The following is a 25,439-nucleotide window of genomic DNA, read 5'->3' as shown; positions in this document are numbered from 1 at the left end:
GAAAAGGTCTTAATAGGGAAACAGAATCATAATCATAATCATAGGAGCAGCTAGTTCTTCCTGAGCTCTTACCATGTGCCAAAAACTGTGCTCAATATTTCTTTATCTAACTGAATCCTTAAAATAATCCTATGAGATAGGAAATATTAAAGGGGGAGTATTCAGTGAATTGCTGCATTCATTCATTCATTCATTCATTCACTTAATAAACATTTACACTAGTGCCATGTTAGGTAAAACAGACACAGTCCTTGGCCTCCAGGAATTGCCTTATCTCTGTCTACTGTTGGACCCTGGGCAAGTTTCTCAACCTCTCTAAGCCTCAGTTTCCTCATCTGTAAAGTGTGGGCAAGCACAGTACTTGTTCTCTCAAGAAGCTGTGGTGATTAAATACAATAATGCATTGAGGGAATGCTCACCAAGCGCTAGCTACCACGAGCACCACGACCTCTGAACCTATTACTCATCTCTTAAATGGGGCTGTTCCCAGGGTACCCATCTAACTTATGGGGTGTTCCTGAATACTCGTGGGAAGCACTTCCCTCTAACATCCTTCCACTGCTCTACCCGCTCACAGCACCTTGTTGTGCTCTGTGGCATCATGGGATGGACGCAGCTAAGAGCACAGGCTCTGAGTTCAGATGGCCCAAGTTCAAATCCTGGTCCTGCCACCCACTAACTGTGTGACCTCAAGAAAATACATTCCCTTCTGTGTCTTAGTTTCCAGCTGAAAAATGGGGATAATAACTTCCTCATTGAGTTGTTGGGAGTTGATCCACGGAAAGTTTTCACCCAGACTCTGGCACATGGACGTCCTCAAAAGTTAGCTACCATCATCATCAGCATCCTCATCCTCGTCACCACCACTACCTTTGAAAATTCAACCTGTTCTTCAGGCCTTAAAGTTTTACTCCCCACTTCCTCCCCAGACCCTTCCCTGAGTCCCTCAAAAGTAGAGGTGATCTTCCCTTCTCTAAGTGTTCAGACCACTGTTTGTGTCTCTTGGGCACCCATGAACACTTCCCTTATAAGATCATTTCTCTCTCTGGCTTATTCCTAATGGGCTGTGAACTACTTGAGGTGAGTAGTCCGACCCCAGTGCCTGCCCAGGGCTGGACGGTCAGAGCAATGACGACATTGTCCATGTAGTGAGCACTGACTATGTGCCCGGCGTGATCCATTCCCTCACTCGTTTGACAGGCACTGAGAGGCTCCTGTGGGCCAGGCCCTGTGCCAGGTGTCAGGGATGTGCTGCTCCTGCTGCCACGGAGATGAGCAGACGAGCAGACAGGAAAATGGCAGAGTGACAGCCGTATGAGGAAGAGGAAGCTGGGTGATAGCTCAGGGGGTGTGCCCGGAGGGCGGGGAGCCGGGGAGAGGGTTGCCAAGGGGTGGGGGCCGAACTCCTCTATTTTATTTTTTAAATGAGGTATATTTTCATTGTTATTAATTTTTTCTTTTGGCCACACCACACATCTTGCGGGGATCTTAGTTCCCTGACCAGGGACTGAACCCGTGCCCTGGCAGTGAAAGCGCCGGGTCTTAACCACTGGGCCACCAGGGAATTCCCCAGAGTAGAGCTTAGAGTAAACCTTTCAAATGCTTTTTCCTCACCTGGAGGAGGTAATTATTTCATTTAACCCTCACAACTGCCCATGACTATGGTAGTGAGGAGCAAACGCTCTTAATACAAAAGGGCCTTTAATACAAGAGGTACAAGCGCAAGGCAGACAGGGCCAGGGATTCTGGAAACGGCATCATTGCTTGAGGAGGGAGAAGGACCACGGGGATGCTGATCTCCCCCCGGGCTCTGCCGAGTCCTGTTGTCCCCTGGGCTCAACTCAGCCTGCGGGGTGCCACCTCTCTGCCTGAGCTGACCTCACTCCTGGGCCCCCGCCAGGCCTGATTCTCCGGTGTGATGCCTGGCCTCCTCACAGGCCCAGGGTCTGCCTGTTCTACTAGCCCCTGCTCTGCTGGCCTGCCTCAAACCTTCTGTTGCCGTCTGAGAAGCAGCATGACCCCGTGTGTGTGGGGGAGTGGCGGTAGATGCCAAGGTGTGGGCCTGAGGTTTGGCATGGGGAGGAGGGCCACCCCAGGTAGCCTTTCCTGAGCCCCGGGTTGGTTCCAGGCCTTCTCTGTGCTCCCAGAGGGCCCTGCACGGCCCCCATCAGTGGGGGCTCAGGAGCCCATTACCTTTGAGGCGAGTGTTGGGCTGAACGATGAGCTTCCGGGCTTCCTTACGGAGCAGCACCGTGTCCCTGAGGGAGAGGAAGCACTCGGGGGGCGCATCGGTGACCGCCGCATACCCCTCATACAGGGCCCGGCCTCCGGCCACATCCCCCGTGGACTTCAGCACCTGTGGGAAGACAGGAGTTAGTGCCTATCATGGGCGCCCTCCCGGCATCCACGGGGCTTTGCCAGGGGCTACAGCCAACGGTGCCCAGCCCTGGACTACATCTGCTCTCTGGCAGCTTTCCTGTGCTGAATACGCGAGGAATGCGGATCACATGTTAGCACAGAGTAAGTGCCCGTACTAAAGTGAAGCTAATGGTTCTCCTCTGCTTGTCTCACTTGAGCTGTAGACGAGGAAGGTATTATCATCACCCTCTTTTTTTTTTTGAACGTTTTTAGGGACTTCCCTGGTGGTCGAGTGGCTAAGACTCTGTGTTCCCAATGCAGGGGGCCCAGGTTTGATCCCTGGTCAGGGAACTAGATCCCACATGCTGCAACTAAGACTTCGCATGCTGCAACTAAAGGTCCCACGTGCCGCAACTAAGACCCGGTGCAGCCAAATAAATAAATAAATATTGGGCTTCCCTGGTGGCGCGGTGGTTAAGAATCTGCCTGCCAATGCAAGGGACACAGGTTCGAGCCCTGGCCTGGGAAGATCCCACATGCCGCGGAGCAACTAATCCCGTGTGCCACAACTACTGAGCCTGTGCTCTAGAGCCCGCGAGCCACAACTACTGAGCCCACGTGCCACAACTACTGAAGCCTGAGCGCCTAGAGCCCATGCTCCGCAACAAGAGAAACCACGACAATGAGAAGCCCGCTCACTGCAACTAGAGAAAGCCCGTGCACAGCAACGAAGACCCAACGCAGCCAATAAATAAATAAATAAATTTATTAAAAATATAAATAAATAAATAAATATTAAAAACTAATAATGAACTTAAAAAATAAAAACATTTTTATTTTCACCATGACAAACGTTCAAGCAATTATTCTCAGTGTTCAACAAATACTTTTCCTCGGCTGCATGGCACGCGGGATCTCAGTTCCCCAACCAGGTACTGACCCTACAGTGGGAGCTCAGAGGCTTAACCACTGGACCACCAAGGAAGTCCCCACCCTCTTTTTTTAGTAAAACATTTCACACACCCAAAATATATAGTATGTATGTTATAAAGAATAAGACACCTGTACAACCACCACCCAGCTTAAGAGTCAGTCCAATCGCCCCCTCCTTGACTGCACCCTGTGGCCTCCCCCATCTGAGGAATCAGCACTCGACTTGGTGCTCATTAGTCCCTTGTTTTCCCTGAGTTTTACTCTCAACCATAAATTTTTGCCCTCATCCTGTGATTTGCTTTTTCTGCTCGAGTTACATCTGAGATTCATCTGTGTTTGTGTGTGTAGTTTAGTTCACCCTTCTCACGGCTGTACATATTCCACTTACAAACACGCCACAGTTTCATCTCTTCCACTGTTGCTGTGTGACCTGTGCTTTTTGCCCTTTGAGGCTGCTGTGGACATCCTGTACGTCTCCTGATGCTCAGAGGCAGGCTTCCCCAGAGAATCAAGGTCTGGAGGTCAAGTGAATGCTCATCCTTAAAGGACGATGCCCACATTGTTTTCCAGAGTTGTTGCACCTGTTTACATTCCCAGAAGCAGGGGCTGGCAGTCCGTCCTGCTCGGCACACCAGGGTGGCGTTGACAGTTTTTCATTTTGCCAAGCTGGTGGGTGGAAATCTCATGTTGTTTAAGTTGCGCTTTCCTGATGACTAATGAGATGGAATAACATCCCACAAGTTTGTGGGCTACTTATTTTCCTCTTCTGTTCATGAGTTTTGCCTATTTTTCTGTTAGGTTGTATTTTCCTCCCTTTTTTTTTTTTTTTTTTAAAGTTCTTTATATGTTTAGATGCTAACCTTCTGTTAACACATATGTGGTAAATACCCTATCCTAGTTTAAGACTCATCTTCTCACCTTCTTTATGGTAAGTTTTGATGAATGAAAGTTATTATTATTGTTATTATTTTGGCTGCGCCGCATGGCTTGCGGGATCTTAGTTCTCCGACCAGGGATCAAACCCAGGCCCACAGCAGTGGAAGCGCAAAGTCGTAACCACTGGACCACCAGAGACGTCCCTAAAAGTCATTTTTAATGTAGTTAAAGGGATCGATCTCTTCCCTGATGGCTTGTGCTTCTTGTATGAGGAGAAATTCTCCTCCACCCTGAGGTCATAAAGATATTCTTTTCTCAGTTTAAAACTTTGCCATTCACGTGTAAGCCTTTAATCTCTCTGGGATTGAATTCTGTGTGTGGTATAACGTAGAAATCCAAAGTGTCTCTCCATAAGGATAATCTATTGTCCCAGGGCCGCTATTAAATGGTCCCTCCTTCCCCAGTGGTCTGCAACGCCACTTCTGTCATATACCAAACAATCAAGCTCTTGGTTCTGTTCCACTGGTCAATTTGTTTATTCCTGCCCCAGTGCCACACTGAATTTAGAAGTCTCAGAATAAAATTTGATATCTGGTGGAACAAGTCCCCAACCTGTTTTGCTTCTAGAGTGTTTTGGCTCTGATTCATGGTCCTTTATGCTTCCATCTAAATTTTACCATCAGCTTGTAGAGTTCCATGAAAAACCCTCTTGGGCCTTTATTCAACCTTGCTGAACTCTTTTCTTACTTTCAATAATTTATAGATTCTTTTGGCTTGCCTATGTAGACAGTCATATCATCTGCAAAACGATGTTTTTGTTTTTGTTTTTGTTTTTTAAATTTTTTGGCAGCCCACATGGCATACGGGATCTTAGTTCCCCGACCAGGGATAGAACCCGTGTCCCCTGCAGTGGAAGCACAGAGTCCTAACCACTGGAACGCCAGGGAATTCCCAAAACGATGAGTTTTGTTTCTTCCTTTCTAATGCCTAAACATTTTACTTGTTTTTCTTGTTTCCTTCTAAAAGCTAGGACCTTCAGTACACTGTTGATCAGAAGTGGAAATAGAAAGTATATTTGTCTTCTTCCTGATTAAAAGGAATGTTCTAGTGTTTCAACAAATGACATTTACTGTACTTTCTTTTTTTGAGACACTCTTATCGGTTAAAGAAATTCTTTTTGACTCTGAGTTTCTTAAGCGTTTTTTATCATAAATACATATTGACTTTCAAGAGCTTTTTCTAAATCTATTGAGATGATCATGGTTTTTCTCCTTTAATATGGTGATTTTCATAAATATATTTTATAATGTTAAATAAACATTTCTGGGATTTCTTTCATTTCTGGGATTAAACCCAAACTGATATTTTCTGGATTTGATCTACTAAGATTTTGTTTTAGAATTTTGGCATTTACATTTTCCTTTCCTGAACTATCTTAGATTTTGGTATCAAGATTAAACTGGCAGGGCTTCCCTGGTGGCGCAGTGGTTGAGAGTCTGCCTGCCAATGCAGGGGACACGGGTTCGAGCCCTGGTCTGGGAAGATCCCACATGCCGCGGAGCAACTGGGCCTGTGAACCACAATTACTGAGCCTGCGCGTCTGGAGTCTGTGCTCCGCAACAAGAGAGGCCGCGATAGTGAGAGGCCCGCGCACCGCGATGAAGAGGGGCCCCCGCTTGCCACAACTAGAGAAAGTCCTCGCACAGAAACGAAGACCCAACACAGCCAAAAATAAATAAATAAATAAATAAAAATAAATAAATTAAAAAAAAAAAGATTAAACTGGCATCTTACAATGAGGTAGAGAACATTCTCTCTTTTTCTATTGTATGGAAGAGTTTATATAAAATTGATACCATCTGTTACTTGAATATTTCGTAGGATTCATCTGTAAAACTCTGTGGGCTTAGCTTTTTAAAAAAAATTAATTAATTAATTAATTATTTTTGGTTGCGTTGGGTCTTTATTGCTGTGCGTGGGCTTTCTCTAGTTGCGGCGAGCGGGGGCTACTCTTTGTTGTGGTGCTGCAGGCTTCTCATTGTGGTGGCTTCTGTTGCAGAGCATGGGCTCTAGGCGCACGGGGTTCAGTAGTTGTGGCTTGCGGGCTCTAGAGCGCAGGCTCAGTAGTTGTGGCCCACGGGCTTAGTTGCTCCGCAGCATGTGGGATCTTCCCGGACCAGGGCTCGAACCTGTGTCCCCTGCATTGGCAGGTGGATACTTAACCACTGCGCCACCAGGGAAGTCCCGGCTTAGCATTTTTTGTATGAAGGTTTTAGACCACTGATTTAATTTCTGTAATGGCTATAGGATTATTCAAGTTATCTATTCATGAGTCAATTTTAATGTTATTATTTTTCGAGGAATTTGTCCATTCATCCAAGTTAAAAATTTATTACCATAAATTCCTGCTATATTTACAGTTATGTCCCCCTTTAAATTTCTACTCTTATTTTGCCTTCACTTTTTTTTTGGCCATGCAGCATGCGGGATCTTAGTTCCCCGACCAGGGACTGAACCCAGCCGGGCCCCCTGAGATAGAAGCACAGAATCCTAACCACTGGACCACCAGGGAATTCCCATTCTATGATGTTTCTAGACAGGGGTTCCACTTGTCATTCTTGGTATTTTTAGAGCTTCCTGGATTTATGAACTGGGTCTTTAATCAGTTCTATAAAATTCTCAGCCATTATCTCTTCTAATATTCCCTCTCTTACATTTTCTCTCTCCTTTCCTCTTAGAACTTCAGTTTATGTACATTAGACCTTTTCACACTATCCTCCATGTCTCTTAATCTCTCTTTTAAATTTCCTAGCTTTGTGTCTCTGTGCTACATGCTGTATAACTTCCCTTATCTTCAGCTGGATTTAAAACCTGTTTCAGCTGCCTATTTTTAGTTTCAGTGATTATAAAGATTATTGCTAGGAGGTCTATGTGGCTCTCTTCCAAATATCTGACATTTTGTGGCTCTGATCCTTACTTATTTTGCCAATTTGCAGGTGGCAAAGTAGGATTCCTACTAGGGCACCCTCCAGGTAAGCCTCCCCCTCTTAGACCCATTAGATGGGTTAGAATGATTTTCCCTAGCTTTGGAGTAATTAAAACCGACTGGGAACTCCTGGGGGAAGGTTAGAGAGAATACCTCACCTTTCTCTCTTCTGCATGATACTTAACACCCAGAATGTGAACACACATTCATCAGGTCGACAGGTTAGACCCCAGGAGCTTAATAAACCAAAGAATTGGCAACAGGGGTGCTGACGGGACCCAGGTGTTCACATCATGAACAAGTGAGTAAGGCAGGCAGGCAGTGAACCCAGCAAACTGGAGAGTCATGCCATGTCCAAATGTCCAAGTGTGCAAATGCAGTGGCTGCTGCTCAGTTCCAGCCCATCATTCACGTGGGAATTACGTCTATTGATGTCAGACCTTCCAAGAAGTCAGAAATACACATTTGTATCTCACCTCACCAACTTCTACCATACGGGTGGGCCAAAGCTATAACTGTGTTTGTGACCCATGGCTGAAGACTTTCCCTGTGGAAAAGCCTTCATCTTCCCTGCAGCTGGCTCCTTGCTGTGCTCTTGGCTTTTCCTGGGGGGCTAATAAAAGAAACAGCAACACCAAAAATGCTTCCCTATTCCATATCTTCCGTAAAACTACTGCTGCAGACACTGTCCATTCTGCTGAATGACTCCTCTCGTACAGAGACCCACCTGCTTCAATCTCTAGGAACGGAATGCTCTGTGTTCACTCACTACTAAGTCACAGTTCAATACTGGCCGAAGATTTGGCAGATTTGACTCCTTTATCTAGTGACTTATTATTATTATTAATAGACTGTTTTGGAATAATTTTAGATTTACAGAAAAGTTGCAAAGATAGTACAGAGAGTTCCCGTGTGCCCCTGGCCCAGTTTTGCCTGTTGTCAACATCTTACAAAATTGGTACATTTGTATTAACTAAACTCTAGACGTTATTTAGATTTCACTAGTTTTCCCACTAATGTCCTTTTTCTATTCCGGAATCTAACCCAAGACACTGCACTGTGTTTTGCATCTAATGATTTTTAATTTCTAATTTTATTCTACTTTAATGGCCAAACACGTATCTTTTTAGGAAAAATGCCTTACATCCCTTCTGGAAATAGGTGGGAGTACAATCATAAAGAGGTATTTGCTGAATTGAAGGCTGGGCCTTCTTCAGGTTGAAAAAGCCAGCAGGACCCTGTTCTGATGGAAGGCACTGCCCAGTAAGGAGTGGGTCACCATCAGTGGTCCTCCAGCTTTGTTGAGTGTCAAAATCACCTGGCAGGCTAGTAAACATGCAGGTTCCGGGGCCCCGCACTCAGAATTTCTGAATCAGGAGGTCTGGGGTGGGGCCTTTGAGTCTGTATGTCCTGGGCGACGCTGCTGCTGGTCCCTGGACCACACTTTGTGTCACACTGGCTTGGATAACACGACATTCTATTGCTCAGTTCCACATATACGTTGTTTCATTTAATTCCTATCAGGTGAGGCAGGTGATGTACCTCATTTAACAGATGAGAAAAGTGGAGGCCAGCAAGGCAAAGTATGTTACCCCAATTACACAGCTGGTTAGTACTGGCACCAGAACCCCAAAAGGTCTCCTGACTCTAAACATCCCTACATGGGAGGGATGTCAGGGCTGCAGTGACCACTGTCCCTCCCTCCTTCACTCACCAAGCTCCAGGCTTCCTCCTTCTGTCTCTCAACCCACCAAGCTCCTTCAGTCCCAAGACCAGGCTTTACGCTTTGTTTCTTCTGCTATCAGATCTTCTAATAGCTGGTTCCTCCTTGGCACTCAAATTCCAGCTTAAATACCACCTCCTCCAAGAAGCCTTCCCTGTTACAGGGTGGGGAGACAGGGTGAGGCTGGAGGGGGCCTCCAAGGTGAGAGGCCCCTGTTTACCTGGAGTCTCCGCAGGAACCTCTCCAGGGCGGGCTTGCCCACGGTCCGGATCTTGTTGCGGTCAAGGTGGACCTGGGCATCTGGGCGCCCATCGGAGCCTGTGGTGGGAGTGACGGTAACAAGTCCCTCGCCAGCCTCCAGCAAGACCCTCAGGATCACAAACCGGGCCTGCATGTGGGCCTGCCGGGGCCAGAGAAAGGAATCATTTGCAACCCCGAGGCAAGAAGTATCAAGAGCTCATTCCAAGGCCTGATATATCATAAGTGCGCACTAATAGTCAATTATTATTGTCGTTTTATTCTTCCCCAGCCTGTGGGTCCTTTTGTGTCTATTCCTCTCCCCTCAAATGCTTCCCTTCTCCTCTCACAAGGGAGGGCAGGCTGCCCTGGTAGACAGGAAGGCCATTTCCAGGCAGGACCCAGAGCCCCATGTTCCCCCTTGTCACCCACCATCCCCTCTGCTGCTCCACAGCCCACCCTCATGACAACAGTTACCCCCAGAGGGCCCCTCGCCACCAGGACCCCGAGCACTTTCTTCTCCACAATCCTGTTTGCATTCAACAGTGGGATCAAGAGGGCACCGTTATCCCCAGTTTACAGATGACAAAACAGAGGCCCAGAGAGGTGAAGTGACTTGCTCAGGGTCACACAGCTCGTAGGAGAGAGCAAGGACTAACCCAAGTTTCCTGACTCTAAAACGTGTGTTCTTTTTTTTTTTTTTAAATAAATTTATTTATTTTAAATTTATTTTTGGCTGTGTTGGGTCTTCGTTGCTGCGCACGGGCTTTCTTTAGTTGCAGTGAGTGGGGGCTACGCTTCGTTGCGGTGCGCAGGCTTCTCATTGCGGTGGCTTCTCTTGTTGCGGAGCATGGGCTCTAGGCGTGTGGGCTTCAGGAGTTGTGGCACGTGGGCTCAGTAGTTGTGGCTTGCGGGCTCCAGAGCGCAGGCTTGGTAGTTGTGGCACACGGGCTTAGTTGCTCCACGGCATGTGGGATCTTTCTGGACCAGGGCTCGAACCTGTGTCTCCTGCATTGGCAGGCGGATTCTTAACCACTGCGCCACCAAGGAAGTCCCCGTGTGTTCTTTGATGACACAATATTGCCTCCTCAAAACAGAGTTACTTGACTTCTTAGAAGATTTCAATTGCTTACCCTGTCTCTAAAGTACATCTCATCACCGAACAGTGTAGCCTAATGGCTCTGGAGGCAGGCTGCTTGGATTTGACTTCTGGTTCTGTTACTTATCAGCAAGTTACTTAATCGCTTTGTGCTTCAATTTCCTCATCTCTAAAATGAGGGTGATAACAGTACCTACCTCCTGGGTTGACAGTGGGGACAAATGGGTTAATTCACATAAAGCGCTTAGAACTAAGTGTCACAGAGTAAGTCCTATGCAAGTCATCTGTTAGTGGTCACAGTAAAATCATCTCATCTGATTCACCCTCAAAGGTGGGCAAGGAGATTATTACTCCCATTTCACAGACAGGGACACCGAGACTCACAACAGTGACGTGATTGCCCTCATATGCAGTGGACTCTGGGATCAACCTAGTTTATGCGCCTCGTAGGTACGGCTGTCCCTTCCCTACACCCAGAATCCTGATCTTGGTCCCCACCTCAGGCTCCTCCCTCCTGAGGGGTCCCCTGGCCCCCACCTGTCTCCAGCTGGAGGCCTCGGGGGTGTAGAACTCCAGAGCAAGCAGCCCGGCCCGAACCATGTTGAGCCAGTTCACGTAGACCACATCTTCTGCATCAGCCCCCTCAAAGCCAAAGATCCTGGGGGCGGGAGGGGAAGTGGCGGGGGGGAGGGGGGTCAGAGGCTACCCGGGCCCTGCCCTCCCCGCCAGCACCCGCTCCATCCACAGAGGAGGCCCACCCCCCAGGCCTGCTGCTCGTACCCCAGCACTTGGGGGTTGAGGCAGAGGTAGAGGCCCACGCTCTCTGCCCGGCACTCTTCATAGCTGGAGGCGATAGTGCTGAACTTGCTGTCCCAGGTCTCCCCGCTCCGGTACCAGCTCTGAATCTGGGAGGGGAGGGCCAGGAAGCAAGCTTAGGGGTGCCTGCCACTCCCCTGGGCCGCCCCACTCCCAGCACCCCAAGGCTCCGCCGAGGCCACCCTCACCTGCTCCCCCGTCTCTGGGTTGATCACTGTCTCCTGGTCAAAGTTGAATGCTCCTTTCTCATCCTGCAGGAGAAGGGTCATGAAGGTGGGGCAGGTGAGGGCAAGGTGCCCCTGCCCCGGGCCAGGCCTTCAGCCCTGGATCCAAGTGGCTCAGAAAGGTGACCGGGAGCAGTGAGTGGCTGGCAGGAGCAGCAGGTCCACCGACACACTGCTGCCTCCAGACCTGTCCTGGGACACATCTCGGAGGCCCCGGAGGTAGAAGAACGTGAGGCACCTACCCCTGCACGGAGAGTGACACTGCAGGCCAGATGGGGAGGGACATGCCCAAAGTCACATGAAGACTTGGACTCAGTATCTCCAGAGCCCAGCTGGAGATGTCCCAGTGGGTGGACCAGAAGGCCTGGCCGCTCCTCACCTTCCTGGCCCCTCTGCTGGCAGAGGAGGTCACAGCATGTGACTCTGCCTCAGAAGCATCACCCTCACCGGCCTCTCCATGTGCCAAGTGTCTTCCGTGCACCACCCATTTCACCCTTGCAACCACCCTCCAAGGAACATTCTATTACTACCCCACTTCACAGAGGAGGAAACTAAGGCTCAGAGACTAAGAACCCCAAAGCGGAATCAGAGCACATAATGTCTGTGCACACTGTCTCTTAACAATAACACCCATTTTCAGAGGGCCTATCGAGTGCCAAGCAAATCCCAGGGCTTTGCCTTTATTCCTCACAAAAGCCATACAGTAGGAGTCAGGAACCCCATTTTACAGATGGGCCAACTGAGGCTCAGGGAGGGGAACTGTCTTGTGCAAGGCCACCGAGGGGCCACATGTGTCCCCGCTTCCCTGGGACTTCAAAGCCTGGACAAAGCCTAATGCCAAGCTGCTCCCCCATCAGCTGCTCTCCGGATCCTCCTGACTTGCAGGCCCAGCCCGTCCCCATTCGGGGAGGCAGCCCCACCCCACAAGGAGCAGGCCCAACCCTGCACTCTCTGACAGCCCTGCCCCACCCACCCCCAGTCACGTCATCCATGCAGCTCCGGGCTGGGGGTCCACAATGGGCTCTCCCCGGCCTGCCAGAAAGGCTGTCTGTCTTCTCATATTCCCTGAGTGGGTGTTGAGGGGGTTCCAGCCACTCTGGCTGGCCAGGAGGAAGGGGCAGCTCTGGGGAGAAGGGGCCCCCTACAATACCTGGAAAGGTACAGGCTCCAGGGAACAGCAGTGCAAAGAGACAGTACTGCAGCCTCAGGACTAGGGGCTCCAGACACTGCCCCCTCCCAGCCTCTCTAGCCCTGGGGCTGCCTGGGTCACACCCTCAGGGCAGGCTTCCCTGGCCTGAGCCAAGCAATTCTTCCTGTGGGGGGACCTTAGCTGGACGGTCCTGCAGGTCCCACTCAATCCTGGGACACCTTGGGGGAGGCTGAGACACTGAGGGCCAAGACTGGAGCCCCTGAGGGGCTGACTGTGGAGGAGGGGAGCCGTAGGCCTGGCTCTGCGGAGGCTCCTGCGGGCACCAGGGCCAGCCCCGTGTTCTTACCTGCACGAAGAGCTTGCCGCTGCCATGGCCCAGCAGCTCATGCAGCCCCACCTGCACGTCAAAGGAGGGTCCCTTCCAGCGGATGTACAGGTCCTGCCGAGACAAGCGGAGACCCACGCTGGCCACTGTCCCACCACGGCCACACAGCCTGCCCACACCCCCCGTGCCAGGCCGAGGGCCCATTGTGATGCACACATTTGCTAAAGGCCTACTACACTGGGCACCGCAAAGCCCATCCCATCCTTGCAGCAACCCGCGAAGAAGGGGCTGCCTCCACTGTTTGCCAGCTGGGGAAACAGGCTCCAAAGACACAAGGTCAAAGGTCACAAGCGGGGAAGCAGCAGAGCCAGGCCCGAAGCCGTGTTCTTTCCTCTCCTCTGCACTGGCCTGTCCGCCTTCCTGCATCAGCCGAGGTCAGGCCAGGCCCAGCGCCGGCCCTCGGGCTGCCGGTGCCCACCTTGTCCTCCTCCTCCAGGAAGGTGAGCTTCTCCCGCTGCGTGGCGTAGGCCACGGCCAGCACGTTCCCCAGCGACACGTTCTTAAAGCCTTCCGTCTGCCTTAGGTCGTCATCTGGAGAAGGCGGGGGCGGGGACCAGGGAGAAGGGGCAAAGGTCAAGGGTCACAGACGAGGAGTCTGGACAAGAGGGGCAGGCCGGGGTGGTGAGCGGAGCAGGGTGATTTGTGGCCAGGGTGAGTGTGTGGAGGCGGAGGGTGCGACTCTCAGTGGGGTCTCCTGGGGGTTTGGGCCATCCTGTTGTGTTCGAGGGGCAGGGCCCGCGGAAGCTCACAGTTGGGGATGTTGATGCCGGCAGGGATGCCGGAGCCGGCGAAGGTGAGAACATCCAGGGAGGTGAAGTCGGGGGTGAGGAACTTGTCCTTCTCGAAGGCTGGGGGCCAGGGAAGCTCCTTCAACAGCTGCTCCGCACTTGCCACCAGCCACTCAAACTTGGCACTCATGGCCTTGTTCACCATGGCCACGAAGCCTGTGGGGGCAGAGAGTGGGCTGTGGGTTGGCAGGGTTTGGAAGGGATCCCACACCCTCCTCAACCCCTCTAACCCTCCAGCCGTCACGCAGGTATTGAACGCCTGCTGTGCACAGTGACCCTGTGCTGGCCACTCGGGAGAACAGTGACCCAGGCCCGGGCCCTGCCTCCACGAGGTCACTGTTTTGGGATGGGTGGGGTACAGAGAGAAGGCTTTGCTGAGTAACGCCTGAGGTGGATCTTAAAGGAGATCGTGGGGAGTACACAGGGGATGATGGGGAAAGGATCAGATGCCCAGTGGAAGGGACGGCGTGAACAAAAAAAGATGCTCTCGTTTTTGGGGGAACTGTGAGCTGTCCTGCGTGGCTAGCGCACCTGGCTTACGCGGTGGTGAGTGAGGCTGCTGCACAGGCGGCTGGGGCTGATCCGTTCAGATTCGGTGCAGTAGAGTTCCTGGCTCAAAGCAGTGTTTCCAAAATTGTACTCCATAGAACACATTTTCTATGAGAGCCTTCATAAAGAAAGAGCTCCCTGGTCAGATAAGTTTGGGCAACACTATACACTCTACCTCCATCTTCTTAAAGGTTCCCAATGCACATCTGCACGTTAAAGGTACTGAAGAGTCCTGCAAGCAGAGACTCCCTGCTGCTCAGCAACAAATCCTTCTTGATGTAATTCCTGCTAACCCTGCAGGGACCACGCCCTGGGAAGGCCTGACCTAGACTGAGGAAGGGGTCAACCTTAACCTGGCCAAGGGATGGGCTTGGCAATGCCTCCCCATCTGGATTCTTTCTGTCTGATGAAATCATCACACCAGGGCAGGAAGAGAGGATGATTAAAATAGCAAAGAAGGAAAAGCGACCTAAATAAATGTCCAATGATTGGGGATTATTAAATAAATCAGGGGGCAGCTATGTGATGGCATGCCATGCAGCTGTTAGATATGTAGTACAATATCAAATGTTGTGGGAAATTATTTATGATATATTGTGAATACTATACACCTATTAAAAAGAATGTGGTAGGTCTATATGTACCGATAGGAAAAATATCCACGATACATGATTAAGTGAAAAAAGCAAGTGGCAGAATAATACATAGAATATAATCTCATTTACCTACGCGCCTAGAGCCCGTGCTCCGCAACAAGAGAAGCCACCGCAATGAAAAGCCTGCGTGCCACAACGAAGACCCAACGCAGCCAAAAATAAATAAATTTATAAAAAAAAAAAGAATGTGTGTGTGTGTGTGTGTGTGTGTGTGTGAATGCTTCGACAAAGGCCTGGAAGGACCTGTACTCAACTGCGAACTGTGGTGATCTCAGGAGGGGTGTGACATAGGAGAGGGTAGTAAAGGAGGGATTTCACATTTTATCCTACATACGTCTGTACTGTTCCAATTACTTGCAACAAACGCAGATTTTAAATCACACACACACGTTTTTAAGCATAGCACTATATAAAAACAGAAGACAAAAAGTACATTCCAAATTTTAACCTTGGGGTGGGTACAATCACAGTTGATTTATTTTGGTCTGTATTTTCATAATTTTTGACCATGAACAGAGACTACTTTTCTAATAATCACAATGAGTTATGTAAAAGGGGGGGACCTCTGAGACTGAGGCTACTGAGGAGGCCCTGGGGTCTTGGCCCTCAGAGCAGGCCTGGCAAATCAGGACCCGGGCAGGAAAGCTGTGAGTGTGCACACCTGTCTCACCCTCCGGCCCCTGCACTGCCTGCCCCTTACGCCTTGTCCCTGGGCCTGGATCTCTGGGCTCAGATCCAAGCCCTCACGGGCTGTCGGGGCTTTCCTCTCTCCTCCAAGGCTAATCTCGCGGGCTTTTGGCAGCTGGATGCTCCGGACTCTACATCCAGGGGCTGGGGAGGATAAAGCTTGGCAGAAACAAGTCCAAATCCTCAGGCTGGACGCCCTGCCCTGCACTAGTGGGTCCCATGGGGGCTTGGGCACAAGGGCCGAGGCAGCCTGCCACCTGCCCTGAGATGACAGCAGCCGAGTCAAGTTCACAGTCTCAGGGTTAATTCTGCTCCCATCAACCCAGCCCCGTTTCCGTGCCTGGCATTGTGCTGAGCCGTCTGCATATAATACCTCACTTCCCACGACACCCGAAAAGCAGTGACGGATGCGCAGAGGTGGGGTTAAGTGGCTCAAGGTCACACAGCCATTAAGTGACAAAGCTGGAGCCTATGCCTGGACCAGACACGAGAGGCAGCACAGCAAAGTGGCTCAGAGCCAAGGTGCCTGGGCTAGGCCACCCACCACCTGTGCCTCAGTTCCCACATCTGTGAAGTGAGGAGAGACGTTCTCATAGGATGATGGTGTCAAAATGAGCTAGGTGTCCAGTACATGACAAATCATCAATGGCTGTTGTCATTGTTATTATTACTGCTGAGGGAGGGGCGGGGAGGGGAGAGTCCTCAGGGGACAAGGGTAAGGGTTTCCATCTGACCGCCCACCTCCCAGAAGTTACCTTCAAACTCTCCGCGGGAGCCAAAGGGGTCTCGGTAGCTCTCGATGAACCCGATGTAACTGGGGGAGAGAAGGGCTGAGATGGAGGCGGGGCGGGGGGGAGGGGGCAGGGCAGGGTGAAGGCTGGCGCCTCACCTCTCCACGATGGGGCCTTTGTCCTGGATCCAGAAGCGAGAGCCCTTCTTGTGGGCCTCGATAGAGCCGTGGGTGAAGCTTTCTATGTACTGGGCCAGCATCTGCTCCTGGTGGCTTGTGGCTGCATAGGCCTGGGGGTGAGCAAGGGTTGGTCAGCCTCAGGCCACCCACCCGTCCCCATACCCGCCTTTGCTGCCCAGAGGGGCCTGGAGAAGCACCTCAGCCCCTAGCCAGCCCTACCTTGGCTTTCTCCAGGTGCTCCACCACCTTCTGGAGGATGGGTGCATAGTCTCCCCGGGTCACCCGGAAATTGCTTCCCTGGAATTCATAGCTCTTCAGCTTGGAATTCATTTCGGAGTCCAGAATAGGCTCTGAGGGAAAAAGGATGGCTCAGGGAAAAGGCTAACATAAGACACCCCAGCAGGCTTCTCGCTGTGACACTCCTTTACTCTAAGATCTTCAATGGCTCCCCACTGCCCACAGAAATTAGTATAAACTTTCATCTTCAAAAATATAGATATTGGGTTGGCCAAAAAGTCGTTTGGCTTTTTCCGTACCACCTTACAGAAAAACCCAAACGAACTGTTTGGCCAACCCAATGTTATGTTACATGAAATGTTCTAAGTGATTTACATGTTAACTCATTTGAGTCTTGCATCAGCTCTGTGGGGAGAGGGAAATTATTATCTCTATTCTACAGATGGGGAAGCTAAGGCACCGACAGGTTAAGTCATTTTCTGAAGGTCACACAGCAGCAAGTAGCAGAGTCAGATTCAAACCCAGTGTGGCAGATTGTATTTAAAAAGCTAGCCATACCCTAGATGTAATCACAAGAGTCCTTATAAGGAGGAGACAGGAGGGTGAAGGGAGGTAGGAGATGTGATGAGAGAAGAAAGAAGGGGGAGAGATGTGAGGAAAGGGCCACAAGCCGAGGAATGCAGGCAGCTCCTAGAAGCAGAAAGAGGCAAGGAAACAGATCTCCCCTGAAGGCTCCAGAAGGAACTGGAGTCTTCTTTTAGACTTTGGACCTCCAGAACTGTAACAGAATAAATTTGTGTTGTTTTATGCCATCAAATTTGTGGTGATTTGTTACAGAAGCAATGGGATATTTTTTTTTTAAAGGATTTTATTTTTTTCGCTGTGTTGGGTCTTTGTTGCTGCACGTGGGCTTTCTCTAGTTGTGGCGAGCCTTCGTTGCGGTGCGCGGGCTTCTCATTGCAGTGGCTTCTCTTGTTGCAAAGCATGGGCTCTAGGCACGCGGGCTTCAGTAGCTGTGGCTCGCAGGCTCTAGAGCGCGGGCTCAGTAGCTGTGGCGCATGGGCTTAGTTGCTCCGTGGCATGTGGGATCTTCCCGGACCAGGGCTCGAACCTGTGTCCCCTGCATTGGCAGGCAGATTCTTAACCGCTGCGCCACCAGGAAGTCCGCAATGGGATATTCACACTGTTGTATTTTGCCTATTGTCTCTGATCCATACAACATACTTCTAGCTTATATTTAAAAAAAAAAAAGATGGCCACAGTATCTCCCATCTCCCAACGTGATTTCTCCTATCAGGACGTCTCCTCTTGAAGCGGGGCAGGCAGGCTTGTGGCTACAGCAGAAGTGACGCCACGTGACTGCCGAGGCTAGGTCATAAACGGCGACACAGCGTCTGCCGGGCTCTCTTGGGGTGTTCGCTCTGGAGCCCAGCCACCGTGAGCAGTATGGGGATGCTGTGTGAGGTGTTTTGCTTGACAGCCCCAGCTGAGGTCCCAGCCAACAGCTAACGTCTACCACTGGACGTGTGAGTCGGTGAGCAGGCAGAGGATGCAGCCCCTAGCTGTTGAGTCACGCCCCACCTCTCAGTCTTCCCAGCTGAGGCCTCAGACATTGTCAGCCAGAGACATGCTGTTCCTAGCGGGCCCCATCCAAACTCCTGACCCACAGAGCCCGGGAGCATGAAAAAAGCATGAATTTTTTTTTTTTTTTTAAATTGGGTGTTTTTTTTTTTAACTTTCGGGTTTTATTTATTTATTTATTTATGGTTGTGTTGGGTCTTCGTTTCTGTGAGAGGGCTTTCTCTAGTTGTGGCAAGTGGGGGCCACTCTTTTATCGCAGCCTCTCTTGTTGCGGAGCACAGGCTCCAGAAGCGCAGGCTCAGTAATTGTGGCCCACGGGCCCAGTTGCTCCGCGGCATGTGGGATCTTCCCAGACCAGGACTCGAACCCGCGTCCCCTGCATTGGTAGGCAGACTCTCAACCACTGCGCCACCAGGGAAGCCCAAGCATGAATTTTTACATCACTAAATAAGTGGGGGTGTTTGTTACGTCAGGCAGCCTGGCTCCAGAGCCACACTCTTAACCGCTGTCCTCTGCTGCATCCTATAGGCCCAGCTCACATTCCCGTGCGATCTCCTCCTATTCCCTTGAGCCCTTATCCTCTTCCCTAGTCAAATCGAACCACGTACGTGCTGACCCCTAAACTTTCCCATCACCTTGCTTTGGCTCATGCTGTTCCCTCCACCAGGAGTGCTGTTCCCGACCTGTCCTCCTTTGCTTGGTATCTGAGGATCAACCAAGGCCCAGCTGCTGGGAAGGCACCGGTGAATGAAACACAGAGTTCCTCCTCTCAAGGAGCTTGAAGTCAACAGAAAAATAACTGGGAAATTACTGGGCGTGCTGATGAGCAAAGAGGCTGTGGGAAGACAGGGAAAGGTCCTGGGAAGGTGAGGTCCAAGCTTGGCCTACAGGACGATTAGGGTTCATCAGTGGAACACCTAGAGGGGAGGGAGGACATTCCAAGCGGGAATGGGGAACAGACGGTGCAAAGGCCTGGAGGGGGTAGGTGAGAACATGGGGTTTTCAGGGAATTGGAAGCTGCTGAGCGTGGCTGCAGCCCAGAGTCTAAGTGGGAGGCTGGGGCTGGGAGGTGGGAGGTGGGTGGGGAAGGGAGGGCCGGGTTACAAAGGTCCTCACAGGGGCCTGGATGCTTCTCTTAATGCTGCATCTGTATCCCCCTCACCTGGTAACAGACTCCAGTTTTCTTTTGAGAACCACCCCCTCACAACCACCCCGAGTCCAGGTGGTGGGTCCACCTGGCTGTGAGCCCACCTGGCTGTGAGGTAGGCTTGGGACCAGCGTCCCTTAACCACAAGGACTGGTTCACAGGTAAACAGGGGACCCGAAACAGAGAAACGTGAGCCACTCCCAGACGTTAAGACACTACTTCGGGGAGAAAAGGGCTCTCTTTGCTGGAATGGCCCAGCTGGTGGCTATCAGGCTGTGTGTTTTGGTTGACAGCCCCAGCCGAGGTCCCAGCCAACAGCTAACATCTACCACTGGACGTGTAGATGGGAGCAGCCTGCTGTGGGTGAAGTCAAAGAGAGCTGAGCCAAGAGACAGAGAGAGAAATTTCTGAGAATACTGTCTGAGCAGCTGGATCCAGCTGTGCCTGAAGCTATTGTATTCTGGGCTTCTTAATTACTCAAGCCTATGAAGTCCCCTTTGCTGTAGGCAAATTTGAAATAGGTTTCCTCACTTATAACCAAGAAATTCCAAATGATGGAGCCCTTAGAAGTGCATCTGGGCTCTGCCTTGAAGGTACTTTGGGAGATATTTAGGAAGTGGATTTTAGTAAGTTCACCACCCCCACCTTTCTGTATTCTCCTCAACCTCCAAGACACACGTGGTCACCTTTTCCATTAAGCCTTCACTGAGGTGCAGTTTGGATTTCTCCTCTAGGCTGTCATGGGACATACGGTCCAGCCTCTACTTCCATTGTTTACATGGATTGTTGTCTTCTGCGCCACTGCCTGGAGGATGGGGACCATGGCCAACACGTGGCCCCTGTCAGAGGCTTGCAGCAGTGATGTTCGCCAAGTGGAACGAAGGCCCTTCCCCTGCCCTCGTGCCTCCGCTTAGCTTTACATCACCACCAGCACCGGGGCTGGGGGTGCTCACCTCACAGGAACACCATTTGCTGAGCACTAGGGCTTGCACCTAGCAAGCCTTCGATCAACATCTGCCATAACTATTACAACTGTGGTTACTCCCTGCAGCTACCGTAGTCGGCTAACCCCTGTCCTGGGTTCTGGTCCCCTCCACGCTGGTCCAGGAACACAGGAAGGAGGAGAAGGGGCGTGAGCTCACCTGTGCTCAGCACAGAAGCCAACCGCACCTCGTAGCAGGGCTTCCCATCCTGGCCGACCTCCTTGAAGAGCCGTGTGTTGTAGGCACTGAGGTTCTGGGAAAGACCAGGGCAGGGGTTTGGGGGAGAGTAAGTCCAGAGCGGGCTATGGGGTGGGGGGGAGGGAAAGTGGGTCACACCAGGGAGAGAAGATACACAGGTAAAGCAGTCCAGGGCCTCCGGTGGACCTGCCTGAGTTGTCTGCGAGGGGAGAGAGCAGGGTGGGCAGGCCAGGGCAGACTCCCGCTCTGCTCAGTACACTGAGCGCTAACTTTTACTAAGCGCTGTGCAAGACACTTCGTGACCTCAGCTAACCCGGGGTACAGGAGGCAGGTCCCATTCCACAGATAAGGAAATGTCGCTGTGTGGCTGAGCTGGGAGGTGAAAGAGACACATGGATGCCAGAGCCCAATCCAAGCAGCTCTGACGTTCTGTGTCCTCCTGCCCTGAGGCTGTCACAAGGCCCTTCAGCCCACGGTGGGGCAGGGGCGGCTCCATCAGGGCACACACGGGGACATCTTCATTCAAGCCAGGCTGACCCTTAGACGAGGATTCCCAAGTCTTCTCCACCTCAGGGACCCAAGATGCCCATGCCTCTGGGCCCAAGCTGAGACCCAGGAGTGGGCGCCAGTGCCAAGGGGACCCCCAAAAACCACCACCCCAAGTTCCCCAACCCCCAAACCTGTGAGTCCAGAAAGTCTTGGGCTAGTTTGGCATCTTCCATGGTACAGTTCCCAGAGAAATAGGTGGTGATTCCCTGTCGGGGAAGGGGCAGATGGGAAATAGGAGTTGCTGAGTTGGGTTGGGGAAGCTGGTGAATTCCTTCCCAGCCACCCTCTCCAGCCTCTGGCTTCCTCCACTTCCTCTCAGCAGCCTCCACTGTCCCTCTCCGACTCTTTCCAGGGGAAAAAAATTATAACACAAACAACAAACAGAGGCCCAAGTCCAGCCTTCCTGCAGCTCTGTGCCAGCCTCTCGCGGGCCCGCCCCTGAGGTTTGCTGCATCCCTCACCCCACGCAGCTCCCAAGCAGCCTCCAGAGGTGGGAAGCTTTGGCCCCCTCCTTTCCCATGCCCCCTCCTCAGCTCCCTCCGGCTCTCAGCTTCTCTCCTTCCTTCCTCCTGCACATGGCATCCCAGGATGTCAGAACTGGGAGGGCATTCAGAAAGCGTTCCATCCAACCTGCTTACAAACGATGACGCTGAGGCCCGCGGTGGAGGGCAGCTTGGCCTCAGGCGTGACGGACAGCCCGCTGCCTCCCCATCGGGTGCCCTTCCCTCCATACCAGGCGGCCCCCAAGGATGCCCTCCACTCCCCAGTGTGGCTGGGGGGGCCTCACCTCCTTCCCCAGCCCGAGGTGTCGAAGCCTCGATTCCAGAGAGAACATGAGCTCCCCGCAGGTCTGCCAGAGGCCCCTGACTTCCTCCGGGTGCTGCTCCGCGGCCTTACTGCCCAGGATCACACGTTCCAGTTTCTCCTGCAGGGGAACGGAGGCCCGTGGCCTGGCCACACCACCCGAACCTGCCTCCTGGAGCACCCCCCCCTCCCCGCCCCCATCGACCCCCAAGCTCTTCTCCCACAGTCTAAGACCTTCTGGCTCTGAGTGCAGTTGACGGACCAGCAGCATTGACATTGCCCGAGAAATGCAGACCCTCACGCCCCACCTGCTCAGGCCTGCTGGGTCAGAAGCCGCATTTCAACAAGCTCGCCAGGCAATTCGTGCACTCAGTAGGGGCTGAGAGCCCTGGTGTAAGAGCTGCCTCTGCCCCAGATGGGCCCGAGCCCCGTGGTCCCAGAGAGGGACTCCTCGTGCCCAGGCCCCTCCGCTGTCCTCAGTGGGGAGCGGCAGGCTGCATCTCTGCAGCACCTAACAGCGCGCAGAGCCCTTCACAGCCTCCGCTCAGTCGTCCCTCGGGTCGTCAGCAGGTCGCTGCAGCGCCCAAGGCCGTGCAGTGTGGTAGGGACAAGGTCAAGGCTACTCTCAGGGCCCGACGCCCACTGGGGCTCCATGTGCTGCATGCCCCGCCCCCCCATCCCACCGGCCCCAAGCTGCCCACCTTCCCCAGCGCTCTTCAGCTCACCTTGGGCAGGTTGGGAACAAACTTGGTGTCACCAAAGGACTTGTAGTTGCCCATGTTGGAGTAGACACCTGCAGTGTAGACCAGGAACGCCTGGGGGAAAGGGGGTCAGAGGAAGCACAGCCTCCCTACCCCACGGAGGTTCCCTCCTGGGATATTAACACCCCAGAGGAAGCAGTATGGGTGAGGCCGGGAGATCGGCGGGGCAGGACCCACATCCTGGGAGGCCCCAGTCTGGCCACAACATGCTTTCACAGACCAGTCTTCACACACCCATCGTCCAGCCAAACTGGTCTTCTCAACAGCTACCAAATACATCCAAGCCCTCATGCACCTTGTTCCCTTTACATCAGCACCCTCTCAGCCACCTGCGGCCCTCTCATGTGACCCCCGAGGCCCGGTGCAAACACCACCTCCTTCTGCAGGAAACCTGTCCGCAGCCCTCACCTGGCAGGCAGCCAGCACCGGAAGCACCAAACGTTAGGGCGGGAGGGGCCTTGGTCAACTACTCTATGGCCTTTGCTGGCCCCAAATCTAGTCTCCCTTCCTCTGGCAATAAGGCCTCACATCTTCCTTTTGGGATAGGGTGAAATCTCCCTTCCCCAACTCCAGGGGTGGGCACAGGCCCAAGCTGGCCAATAAGAGCCCAACCAGGAAATTTCCCAGTGGCAACGAGCCTCTGTTTTATACCAAGAATCATCAAGCCTGAAGCCCCTGGAGCTCCCCTACTGGGGTGACGGAAGAAAGCAAAGCTGAGAGATGAAGACTGCATCACCACGGTATCACCGAGTCCCTGAATCTAGTCGTGCCTGAAGCCTCCCTAGCCCTGGACTTTTCAATTATGTGAGCCAGTAATTCTCTCTTTTTTTAAATAGACTTTATTCTATAGAGTAGGTTTAGGTTCCCAGCAAAACTGAGCGGCAGGTACAGAGATTACTCCAAAGTACCCTATCCCCACACAGGCACAGCCTCCCCCATTTTAATAGCCCGCACTAGACTGGTGCATTTCTTACAACTGATGAACCTACACTGACACGTCATCACCCAAAGGTCATAGTTTACATTAGGGTTCACTCTTCGCATTGTACATTCTATGGGTTTAGACAGATGTATAATGACATATATCTACCATTATGTATGATACGTTACTCTGTATTATACAGAGTAGTTTCAGTGTCCTAAAAATCCTCTGTGCTCGTCCTCCCTCCCAACGCCTGGCAACTACTGATCTTTTTACTATCTCCATAGTTTTGCCTTTTCCAAAATATCATAGAGTTGGAATCATACAGTATGTACCCTTTTCAGATTGGTTTCTTTCACCCAGTAATATGCATTTAACTTTCTCCATGTCTTTTCATGGCTTGATAGCTCATTTCTTTTTAGCCCTAGATAATGTTCCATTGTCTGATGTACCACAGTTTGTTTATTGATTCAGCTACTGAAGGACATCTCAGTTACTTCCAAGTTTTGGTAGTTATGAATACAGCTGCTATAAAAATCGTGTGCAGGTTTTTTTGTGGACATAAGTTTCACTTCAAGTTTTCACCTTGGTAAGTACCAAGGAGCATGACTGCTGAATCGTATGCCAAGAGTACGTTTAATTTTATAAGGAAGTGCCAAACTCTCTTCCAAAGTGGTTGTACCATTTTGCATTCCCACCAGCAATGAACAAAAGTTCCTATTGTTCCACATCCTTGCCAATATTTGGTGTTGTCGGTGTTTTAGATTTTGGCCGATCTAATAAGTATATAATGGCATCTTGTTTTTTAAGTTTGCAATTCCCTAATGACATACGATGTGGAGCATCTTTTCATATGATTATTTCCCATCTGCATATCTTCTTTGGTGAAATATCTGTTAAGGTCTTTGGTCCATTTTTAAATCGGGTTGCTCGTTTTCTTACTGTTGAGTTTTAAGAGTTCTTTGTACATCTTGGATAACAGTCCTTTATTAGACATATATTTGCAAATATTTTCTCCCAGTCTGTGACTTATCTTTTCATTCTCTTGACAGTGTCTTACACAGAGCAGAAAACTTTAATTTTAATAAGTTCAGCTTATCAATTATTTCTTTCATGGATCATACTTGGTGTTGTATCTAAAAAGTCACCTGCATACCCAAGGTCATCTACATTTTCTCCTATGTTATCTTCTGGGAGTTTTATAGTTTTGTATTTAACATTTAAGGCTGTGATTCATTTTGAGTTAATTTTTGTGAAGGATGTAAGGTCTGTGTCTAGATTCTTCTTTTTTTTTTTTTTAACATATGGATGTCCAGTTGTTCTAGCACCATCTATTGAAAAGACTATTTTTGATTCATTGTATTGCCTTTGCTCTTTGTCAAAGATTTGTTGACTATATTTATGGGGGTCTATTTCTGGGCTCTCTATTCAATTGCACCAATCTATTAGTCTATTATTTTGCCAACAGAACACTTTTTCTTTTTAAATTAATTAATTAATTTTTATTTTTGGCTGCGTTGGGTCTTTGTTGCTGCACGCGGGCTTCCTCTAGTTGCGGCGAGCGGGGGCTACTCTTCATTGCGTGCGGTGCGTGGACTTCTCACCGCAGTGGCTTCTCTTGTTGCAGAGCACGGGCTATAGGCACATGGGCTTCAGTAGTTGTGGCACGCAGGCTCAGTAGTTGTGCCCCACAGGCTCTAGAGCACAGGCTCAGAAGTTGTGGTGCACGGGCTTAGTTGCTCCGCAGCATGTGGGATCTTCCGGGACCAGGGCTTGAACCCGTGTCCCCTGCGTTGGCAGGTGGATTCTTAACCACTGCGCCACCAGGGAAGCCCCAGAACACTGTCTTGATTACTGTAGCTTTATAGTTAAGTCTTGAA

At 51.1% G+C, this 25,439-nt stretch overlaps 1 protein-coding gene across 9 annotated transcripts in view; it reads right to left on the bottom strand.

The window, feature by feature from the left end:
• Nucleotides 1–25,439, bottom strand: part of DPP3 (dipeptidyl peptidase 3) — a 33,180-nt gene that overhangs the window by 582 nt on the left and 7,159 nt on the right. For 4 of the 9 annotated variants that reach the window (XM_036859301.1, XM_036859303.1, XM_036859304.1 and 1 more), the window contains exons 3-17: nucleotides 22,602–22,691; nucleotides 21,860–21,997; nucleotides 21,204–21,278; nucleotides 20,485–20,578; nucleotides 16,597–16,727; nucleotides 16,357–16,487; nucleotides 16,223–16,281; nucleotides 13,537–13,731; nucleotides 13,206–13,318; nucleotides 12,749–12,841; nucleotides 11,217–11,279; nucleotides 10,993–11,117; nucleotides 10,750–10,870; nucleotides 9,097–9,276; nucleotides 2,194–2,356 (exon numbers count right to left, since the gene is read on the bottom strand). In XM_036859301.1, the coding sequence (XP_036715196.1) occupies nucleotides 2,194–2,356; nucleotides 9,097–9,276; nucleotides 10,750–10,870; nucleotides 10,993–11,117; nucleotides 11,217–11,279; nucleotides 12,749–12,841; nucleotides 13,206–13,318; nucleotides 13,537–13,731; nucleotides 16,223–16,281; nucleotides 16,357–16,487; nucleotides 16,597–16,727; nucleotides 20,485–20,578; nucleotides 21,204–21,278; nucleotides 21,860–21,997; nucleotides 22,602–22,691 (1,771 nt within the window). Of the gene's footprint in view, nucleotides 1–2,193; nucleotides 2,357–9,096; nucleotides 9,277–10,749; nucleotides 10,871–10,992; nucleotides 11,118–11,216; nucleotides 11,280–12,748; nucleotides 12,842–13,205; nucleotides 13,319–13,536; nucleotides 13,732–16,222; nucleotides 16,282–16,356; nucleotides 16,488–16,596; nucleotides 16,728–20,484; nucleotides 20,579–21,203; nucleotides 21,279–21,859; nucleotides 22,023–22,601; nucleotides 22,692–25,439 lie in introns of all 9 variants that reach the window. The other 5 variants (XM_036859298.1, XM_036859299.1, XM_036859300.1 and 2 more) reach the window with 4 other exon arrangements.

Source organism: Balaenoptera musculus, chromosome 8 (assembly GCF_009873245.2).
Source record: "Balaenoptera musculus isolate JJ_BM4_2016_0621 chromosome 8, mBalMus1.pri.v3, whole genome shotgun sequence".
Lineage (NCBI taxonomy): Eukaryota > Metazoa > Chordata > Mammalia > Artiodactyla > Balaenopteridae > Balaenoptera > Balaenoptera musculus.
This window is presented reverse-complemented; position numbering and strand designations above follow the sequence as displayed.